The sequence below is a fragment of the Merops nubicus genome, unplaced genomic scaffold, assembly GCF_000691845.1.
Source record: "Merops nubicus isolate BGI_N331 unplaced genomic scaffold, ASM69184v1 scaffold15551, whole genome shotgun sequence".
Classification (NCBI taxonomy): domain Eukaryota; kingdom Metazoa; phylum Chordata; class Aves; order Coraciiformes; family Meropidae; genus Merops; species Merops nubicus.
This window is the reverse complement of record NW_008590388.1, coordinates 7166-16244: the sequence shown is the minus strand read 5'-3', so window position 1 is coordinate 16244 and position 9079 is coordinate 7166. Positions and strand designations below refer to the sequence as shown.

Here is a 9079-nt window from a genome sequence, read left to right as displayed (position 1 = left end):
TTTTTTTCTGCTGCTAAGCTGTCGGCTGCTCTGTTTCTTCATCCTTCTGTGTTTTATGCCACTGCTTTTCTAGGCGCAGGGAGCGTGGAGTAAGCAGTTTTCAACTCACCTGAATTGAAATAGCTCTTAAAAGCTGGTTAAAAAGAAGCTCTAAATGCCTGTTAACATGAAGCCCCTACACTCAGAGGCAAGGCTAAGTCTGAGGTTATACCTGCAGTGCAGTTTTAAGATAAAATCCAAACCCTCCCTTTAACCCACAGCAAAAGCTGCTCATTTAAGCAGGAAATGGAAAGTGGGAGTTGTCAGATCCACCTCCACTCACCTCCCTACAGGTGTGTTCCCTACCAGTGTGCCCCATGACTCCTGTAACCCATAACCAGATAAGATCCTGCTGGGAGATCCTGGAGTGGCTCAAACACAAGCTGCTGTGAAGCATTTGGCTTGTTCAAGACTTCCCCAGCAGCGTTGGTTTGGCTGCCCAGCACAGCAAAAGCTGTTTCAGTTTTTGGTCAAAGTTATCAGCCCTGCACCTGAATATTGAAAGGAACTCCTGGGGCCTCTCTCTGCTGCAGCAACCCCCCCTTGGCTCCAACCCAGCTAGTTCTCAAAGACCAAACCAGGAGCATCAGATGCCCACGTTACTCCACGCTCTTGCAGGGTGCACCAGTTTTTTGGACTCGATTCCCTTTGGGGTTTTCTCTCCACTTTCACCAGCAGCTCAGCACTGTAACTGCAGTTCCTTGATCCTCAGAGATATCCCCAAAATAAGAACAGCCTTTTGCCTCCTGGGTGAGGTGCAGTCACTTTACTGTTGGTTGTTTCCAGCCAACAGCCCAAGTCCAGCAGCTCTGGCTTAAGAGCTCAACGAAAGACAGCTCAATAAAAAATACAAGCTGCTCGTTAGGAGGCTGGAAAGCCTCCAAAGAATTTTTTGTCTCCATCAGAAGATTTTCAGAGTCTGCAAACTGGAACAGGTTGGAAAAGTGTGTGCTTTTTAACCCAAAATCCAGAGCAGCTCACTGCTCGTGATCTCCCCTGGGGTTGCCTGAGAGCAAAGCTCCCTCCTGACTCCAGAGCCTCGCTGTTCAGACGAGGGGAAACAGGTCATCCCTTTAGCTTCCAATAACTCCCTTCAATGTGTTTTTAGGAGGAAACCTGAACACTCAAGCAGTGTTGAGGTGAGCAGCGTGGTTGCTTTTCCAGGAAGGTGGATTCAATCCCTGAGGGATGGCCTGGGAAGCACAAGGAGGCTGTGTGAAACCCCGCACCAGGGCAGCCCCAGGCACCAGATGCTGGGGAGAAAGGGGTGGAGGGCAAAGCTGGTCCCTGCTGGGCAGAGGGGGAGCAAAGCCCTGCCCTGTCCTTCGTGGGGAGACACCATCCTCATCCTCACTGGGATCTGGATGAGGCGAGGGGGGCGAGCCAGCCCAGGAGGTGCAGGGAGAGGCCCAGGCCGAGGGGATTAGAGCTAGGTTTTAAAAGGAAAGCAACTGTTTTAATAATAGTATTGAGTCCTCGGGTGGTTTAGGGGATTAATTAATCCCTGTTTGCACAGCACTTTGTAGAGGTCAAGTGTGCTGCAGTCGCCGGGGGCAAGTGGAAAGCAACTTGGGTGGCAGGTTCCCACCTCCCAGGGGTCACCAAACTCCCTCTGCTCCAGCAAGGTTTTCTTTTCCCAGCAGCTGAGCACGGGTGGGACAAGTGGATGGGTTCTGCAGTTGGTCTGAGGGGTTTGATGCTGCTGGGTGAGTAGCTGGGGCACAACAGAGCAGTGCCAAGCACGCCTGGTCCTTCACAATCCACCCAGGCAAGGAATACCCATGACTTGCTATCATTAACATGGCAAGCATTGATGTTTGCAGCCCAGCATCAGCACCGTGGTTTGGGTACCAAGGGCAAGGAACTCTTGGTTTCAGTGCCTGTTGCTGCGAGGTAAAGTCTGTGGTTTCTCAAAAGCTTGCAAAGTAACCCATGAAATCACAGCTTCAAGGCTTGTCACTTGAAAAAAAAAATCCAAACTGGTTTGGGTGCCATCCACACGCTGCAGGTGACACGGAGCTCTTCATTTTTTTCCCCATTTCATGAAGCTCAGCCTGACATTATGACTTCAATGGAACAGAATAACAGGAGTGGACTTCCAAATGCTCAAAACAAAGCTGATACACACACATTTTGGCTGACATAAGCACTCCATGCTCTACAAAAGATATCTTACAGGCTCAGGGACTTGTAGCTGTCCCTCTGCTCAAATGTGTCAAACTATCCTGAATAGGAGGGGAAATTTGGATAATGTGAGACACCTTGGGCAACATAGAAACCAAGATTGCCAAGGCTGCACTCAATCCACCAGTGAAAACCCAACCAATCCCCCTTTAAGGAAATCAGTGTCAGGAGTGTTTAATCCTCACGTGTAGCCACCTCCTGTCTTTGCAGCTTGGGAAGGGGCTCTGGGGAAATCCCATTCCCTGCACACCCGAGGGCTCATCGAGCTGGCAGGAGCCATCTCGTGTGGCACAGGACGCTCTCCCCTGGCCTACGTTGGCTACGGATGCTACTGTGGACTGGGAGGACAAGGCTGGCCCAGGGACAGAACAGACTGGTAAGAAGAACATCTGCACTGCTTCTGGATCCACAGTTCTCCCAGCTCTTCCCTGTTGGGACTGCAGGGAATCGTTGCTGCCCGGTGGAGAGGGAAGTGTGTGCTGTAGGAACAGCACTGGGGGACACTGAGTGAGCACCCACGGGTCACTTGGGGGTTGGAGGAGGGTTTAGCCACCTTCTGGATGAGACTGAAGAGACCTTGAAGACCTGAGACCTTGTGCTTTGTGTGGTGGAGGGGGAAGGAGAAAGCAGGGTATGGTTTTCTGAAATAGTTAAGTGTTCAATCAAAGGTTTCTTTCTTGTACTCTTGTGCTCTGAGACCTTTATTTGCAATCTTGTCTGAAAGCTTCTTCTCCTTTTCAGTAGCATCTCTTGACCTCCTCACCACCATTTACAGCAGGGTCTGTAAATGTGTTTATTATTTTTATTAGCCCCTTTACCAGCTCTCATAGGCTTTTAAAGTCAACCACAACTTCACTAATCTGGCATATTTTATTTACCAAAGGGCTGAGCAGAGTTACTTAAAAGCTGTTTTCTCTGTGGTCAAGGGAGCCCCCCAGGTTTAGGCAACTCTGGGAGGTGCCTCCACTCAGCACTCCTGAAAAACAGGCAGAGAGAGTAAAACATGGCCATGCATTCACCACTTGATTTCCAGGGGATGTGGGTTTCATCCTAATGACACAAAATGAGGCTCTGTAACTGGAAATGCCTCAAAATACCAGATAGTTTGTAAAGAGGAAGCTTGATCTCTTAAGTACATTTGTTGTTATTCTTTAGCTGCAGTGCTTGGCTGAAAAAGAACAGATTTTAGTTACATTCTTAACCACAAAGAATCAGCAATGCCCCACTAGATTTAGCCCTAATATTTTCCACTTTATATTTGCTAGAGAAAACTTCTGATGCCTGTCACTGAGAACTGCTGCAAAAATCAGTGTAGCTGAGTACCCCTTGCCTGTCAAACTGTTCACATCCTTCTCCATTCAGTTCTGGCAGTTCTTTCAGCACATCTGAAGGAGATGTTTGTTAAATAGGAACCAAACTGTTCTCTCTTGGTGTTGGTGTCAGCTCCATCAGCTCTCTGCAGTTATGGGTGTTATCAGGAGATGGTGTCAGTGGGAGCAGATTTGTGCCATCCCCCTGATTTTGCCAAGCCAGCTAAGCAGAAGCAAGTTCTCACAGCTAGCTAGCACACCTCTCTAGTGCTTTTTTGGCCCTCCTTGCCTCATTCACAGCCCACCTTTTGCCCCCTCCAGGATATTGTCTCACTTTTCTCCTGGCACTTTTTCCTGTTCATTCCCTCTGGCTCTCCATGAAGAACAATTTCATTACCTGCAGGTGCCTAACCCTTCCCTTTGTCCATCTACCTTTTTGTTCCTCCTTCTCACATCACTGGCACCAGCTTTACTCATCTGACTCCTGATTCACTCTTCAGAAACTACAGTTTCTCCAGCTGCCACTCCCCCTCAGCTCAGCCTGATTCCTGGCTGTCCACTGTGCCCTCCTCTGCTCTGTCCCCATCACAGGAGACACCCATGATGGGCCTGCTCTGCTCTCTGTCCCCCTGAGGATGGGTGAGGCTGTGCTGCAACTCATCTGTTGGAGAAACCTGAGATCTCCACACTTTCCACCTCTCCAGGACAAACCCATGGGTGAGGTGTCACTGGACCATCCAAAATCTGCCCCACAGCCTGTTGCTGCTGTGACATCCAATGGAACGAGTTCCATGAGATGAACAAGGTCTTCTCAATTATAGAAATTGCTGTAAGTCCTCATGGGAAAACTTCTAGCTACATATTGTGCCATTCTGAAGTCCCCTGAGGAGCTGGCATGGAGGGAGACACTAGTCTGCTACTGGGAACTTACATTTCTAGGTCTCACAGTGCCAGGAGCAGTCTGGTTATAACCATCACACAGGCTTCCTCTTTGCAAGCTGAGGGGAAAGAAAAAGAGGCATTTAGTTGGCAGACTCATCTGTGGGATGAAATTGCTGCTTCAACTCCTAAACTGGGAGCTCAGTCAGCAGGGCAAGTCCTCCAGGCTGTATTCTGCTTGGTGTGATCATGGGTCACAGGATGAATCCACCTGACTGGTCTCATTCTGTTGTCTCACTTGGTTCACCTGATCTAGTTCCAGTCCTTTGATGAGAATTTGCATCAGTGGTGGATCTTCTTTGCCCTTCAAAAATTGGTGTGCTTTTTTTTTTTCCCCTGAGCTTTATCAGCCCAACAGTTTTCATACCCATAAATTGAGATCTGAAAAGGCAAAATCCTCCTGCAGCAGAAGGTGGTGAAGTTTGTGATGTTCCTGAGCTCTTGGCTGTGATACTGGCAGCTCCCAACAGGTCTCCAGAGAAGCCCCATTTCCTGCACAAGGGATCTTTATCCTTCTTGAAGGGCTTTTCCACTTGGTGGGATTTCAGAGTGTGTTGCAGACTTCTGGTGGCTTTTCAGGCACGCTGGCATCAGGTCTTGAAGATAATGATCAAGGTCTTCAGCTGGGTTTGGGCAGCCAGCACAGCCCTGCTCCCTTTTGGGCAGCTCATACATGTCCTGAAGACATTCACATCGAGGACTCAAGAGCTTCTCTAAAAGCTGTCTGCTCTTCATTTACCCCTAACATCAGCCTGCCTTGATGCTTCCCAATTAGGAGAGCAGTTTGTCTGTAAAATCCCAGTGATTTTGCAGAGCTAACTTCTGGCAACACCCAGGCTCACTCCTCTCAGGGCTGGTTGAGTCACCATCCCTGGGGGTGTTTAAAAGCCATGCAGAAATGGTGCTTGGGGATGGGACTTAGGGGAGGATTTGGCAGAGTACATTGGAGTAGGGCTAAGGGTTGGACTGGAGGATTTTAAAGGTTTTTTCCAACCAAAGGGACTCCATGATTCTCTCTGGCTCCTTCCTTCAGCGACCTTTGTTCTCTGGCAGAGAACCTCTCTAAGTGCTGAATCTTTGTGTAGTTTGAGTCACTAAACAACCAGGATAAAATTCAAATGGGGTTCATGTTGTCTATAAATTCTGAAGTCATTGCTAGTGGGGATTATGTCACTGACTAGTCTGTGGGACAGATACCACCAGCTGAGCTCATTGTCCTCACCCCCCTTTCTGGTCAAGGAGAAGCAACTGCACTTTCAAATCCAATGGGTTCCACAGATGTGAGATCTCTGCAGCATGATAATATGACCTGTGTCCCAGGCACACCTAAAAGCAGCCTGGAGCAGTGCAGATTAAATGGAAGTGTTTGCTTTTGGGGATCTGATATGAATCCTACCATTGAGGCTGATGAGTCTGCAGCCAGCTCTCAGAACCTGGATGGGCTGGAGAGCACGTGGCAGGTCCAGGGGAACAAGAGGTGAAGCTGCTTGGTGATGCTGAGGAAGGCAAAACCATCCAGCCTCCAGATTTTGGGCTGGGTCTAAGCCTAAAGCTGGTGAGCCACTCTCATGCACCTCAAAGGAAAGCTGTGAACCCCCTGTGCATGTAGCACTCCTGGAGAAGGTGCAAACAGCCCTGAGCAAGACATGGATGCAGGAGGATGCCCAAATTCTACCTTTTACCCTCTCCCAGGTGCTGCCACAGGCACGACTGCTGCTATGACAAGGCAGAGAAGGAAGGCTGCAGCCCCAAGGCCCAGAGGTACCAGTGGGCATGTGAGCACAACACTGTCCAGTGTGGTAAGAAAACCTCTGCTCCCCTTGGAGTCCTTCTGCTCCCCCCTCAGCAGGCACACAGCCTCACCTAAGAGCTCTGTGGGCCTCAGAGGTAGGTTTGTGTACCCTGAGATGGTTTTAAAGGTGCTCTGGGCAATGTGTATTCTCCTCTGAGCTCTCTTCCTGCCCCTTGCCTGGGGCACCAGGCTTGCCAAGAGTCCTGGAGGAAGGTTGAAGGGCAGAAGAAGGGGCCAGGGAGCTGGTACCTAGACAAGGAGGTCTTGAACTGCACAGTCACAACCTGTTATTGGTTTATTTTGACATACACCAGATGACTCAATTCTTAGAATTTGTCACTTCTATTTTTGAAACCTCCAGAAGGCCCCTGATGGTAGGACCCACTGTAGACCACTCTGAAAGACTGAAAAGAAACATGTGAGAGCAAAACTCATCCCCATACCAATCAATGCTGCTTGCTTGAACACTAAAAGACTCTTTCTGCTTTATCAGAAGACATGTGCAAAGTATGTCCCATAAAGAGTGCCCTGGGCTGCAGGAATCCTCTTCAGAAAAGCTGAAGAAGTTCTTAAGATCTTATTTCTCAGAGACAGGGTTGGTGCAGGGAAGTCCAGTGAAATCTGGGAAGATTCCTTGCACTTGGTATTGGAGCAAAGCCCATCTGCACTGGTACAATGCCACCCTGGAAGCTTTGCCCAGTGCAGGGTTTGCTGGGTGTTAGAGAATCTACAGCAGCAGCCTCAGATAAACAAGGCACTGTGCTTTGAAATAACATCAGCCCAACCATTGCATTTAAGCCTAGGTGGGATGGGATTGGGTAACCCCAAATCCATCATTGCATTCTAAATAGTTCCACATGTATGGTTGTGATCATAAAAATCAGGTACCTGGCCCTGCTGCAGAGTCCTTGGCTCCTTTGCCATGATCAGAGAGCTGGAACACAACTGAAGGATGCCCAGTGGGTGCTTCTGTGCCCTCAGGCTTCCAAATTTCCCTCTGGGAGACTCTTCCTTTCAAAGTAGCACTTTTTTTTTTTTTCTTTTGAAATTGGTCTGATGTGCAGAGAGAAGACTTGAAAGTTGACTGACTGAGGGGAAAATTGAGTGTTTTTAGTGCAGGCTCCACTAAAATAAATTCCTTTTTCAGTCACTGGACTAAACCCCCACTGTTCCCACCACCACAGAGAAGGGGACTGCTCTGTGGGGGGCAGGTTTTTATAAGCATTGCCAATTTACACTTAAATAAGGTAAATAAAAGTCCCAAGTCAGACCTGTTGATGGAGACAAGACAGAGGAGGGTCAGATCCACACACAAACATGACACATTGGTCCCTTCTTCCTTCTCCCACAGCCTCTGTTCCTCAAGAATTGCTTTATTAGGGAACTGTTCCCCATAACACTGTTTCTTGCCTTTGTCCAATGCAGAATCTCTCACCTTCTGCTCACATTTTCTTTTGCAGATAACCTGACAGACCCCTGTGAAAAAATGGTGTGCCTGTGTGACCAAGAAGCAGCCAAGTGTTGGGGAGCAGCCCCATACAACCCCCACTTCATCCTCTGGCCAGACTTTTTGTGTGGACAGACCCACCCCACCTGCCACTTCAGTTATGGGGGGGCAGAATAAGTCTTTTTAGGACCTTTCTTCTAACCCTTTGAATCTGAAGGTGCTGCAATAAAATGTTACCACCTTTACCAAAGCTAAGAGTGGTGTCACAGGATTTGTCTCAGGTCAGGGTTTGTAGGGAGGGGAGAGAGGGTAAGAGAGATGCTGAAGGAAGGATAAGAACCTGCTCTGACCACCACCTTTGGAGAAAAAGAGGGAGAAACAGAGGGTTTGGTCTGCAGTGCAGTGGGAACACTGCCTGTCACCAAGTGGCTTTTTTGGCCCTTCACATTGCCTGATCTTCAGCTCCCACATGATCTGGAAAATGTGTAGAGTCTTCTGCTGGACTGGATTGTGAAAAAAACCCCAACCCCTTTGCTGTTGCAAGGCTTTCTGGCTGGTAGTGGGCACACTCTTTGCAAAAGAACATCTTCCTTGCCTGCTCCATGTGTCAGAGCTGCCATGCTGCTCTCCTGCACTCTCTATAGGAGATGCTTTCCTATCCCCTGGCCACTGACTACCTGGGAATCAATTAGTGTTGAGAAGTGGAAATGGGGAAGGAAAATTCCCTTTTTTTTGGGGAGTAATTTTTTTGTTGAGAAGTGGAAATGGGGAAGAAAAAGAACCCCCAGGAAATGGGGCCTATGGAGAATGTTAGTCATGTCAAGCAAATCTTTCATCCCTCTTTTTTAAAGGGCATTGGTCAGGCTCCTTCTGCCTCTTCTGAAGCACTGTTGGCACATTTGAGTACCACCTTTAAAATAACCATGGCAGGGAAAGACCCAAAGCACCTCTGGAGTCAAGAGTCAGAGGTACACAGCCAAACAAAGTGGGGTTTTGGCAGAGGATACTACAGATTTCTTAGCAGAATCTGTTTTGCTCCTTGCTTCAGGAGGATGCTGATTATGCCACTGTGGCTGTCCAAGCTGAGAAAAAAGAAACAGGCTGAGAAAAATGAAAATGTCCAGGACAACGTGTGCTGAGATGGAAGCTTTTTATTCCATCTAGAGGTTCATTTTTTGGCTCACAGGGCACCACGGGGTTGTTCCACCTGCAGGCTTTGCATCTTCCAGGGACTCCTGCAGTGCTGCACCTCCAGTTAGGCTGAGCAGGAGGGAAAGGAGAGAGAGTGAGTGAGTGATACAGAGTGAGTACAACCCAACAAACTCTTCTCCAAGCCTTTCTGGCAAGCAAAGAAGTGGTGAGCTCTTC

The 9079-nt window shown here is 48.6% G+C and overlaps 1 protein-coding gene across 1 annotated transcript; it reads left to right on the top strand.

Annotated features, from left to right (window-relative positions):
- Positions 1-2433: 2433 nt before the first annotated feature.
- Positions 2434-7888, top strand: LOC103782181 (group 10 secretory phospholipase A2-like; the record flags this gene model as incomplete). The annotated part of the gene is made up of 3 exons (XM_008949933.1): positions 2434-2599; positions 6165-6271; positions 7725-7888. Coding segments are annotated over 3 exons (437 nt in total), but the record flags the coding sequence as incomplete, so codon positions are not given.
- Positions 7889-9079: the final 1191 nt, after the last annotated feature.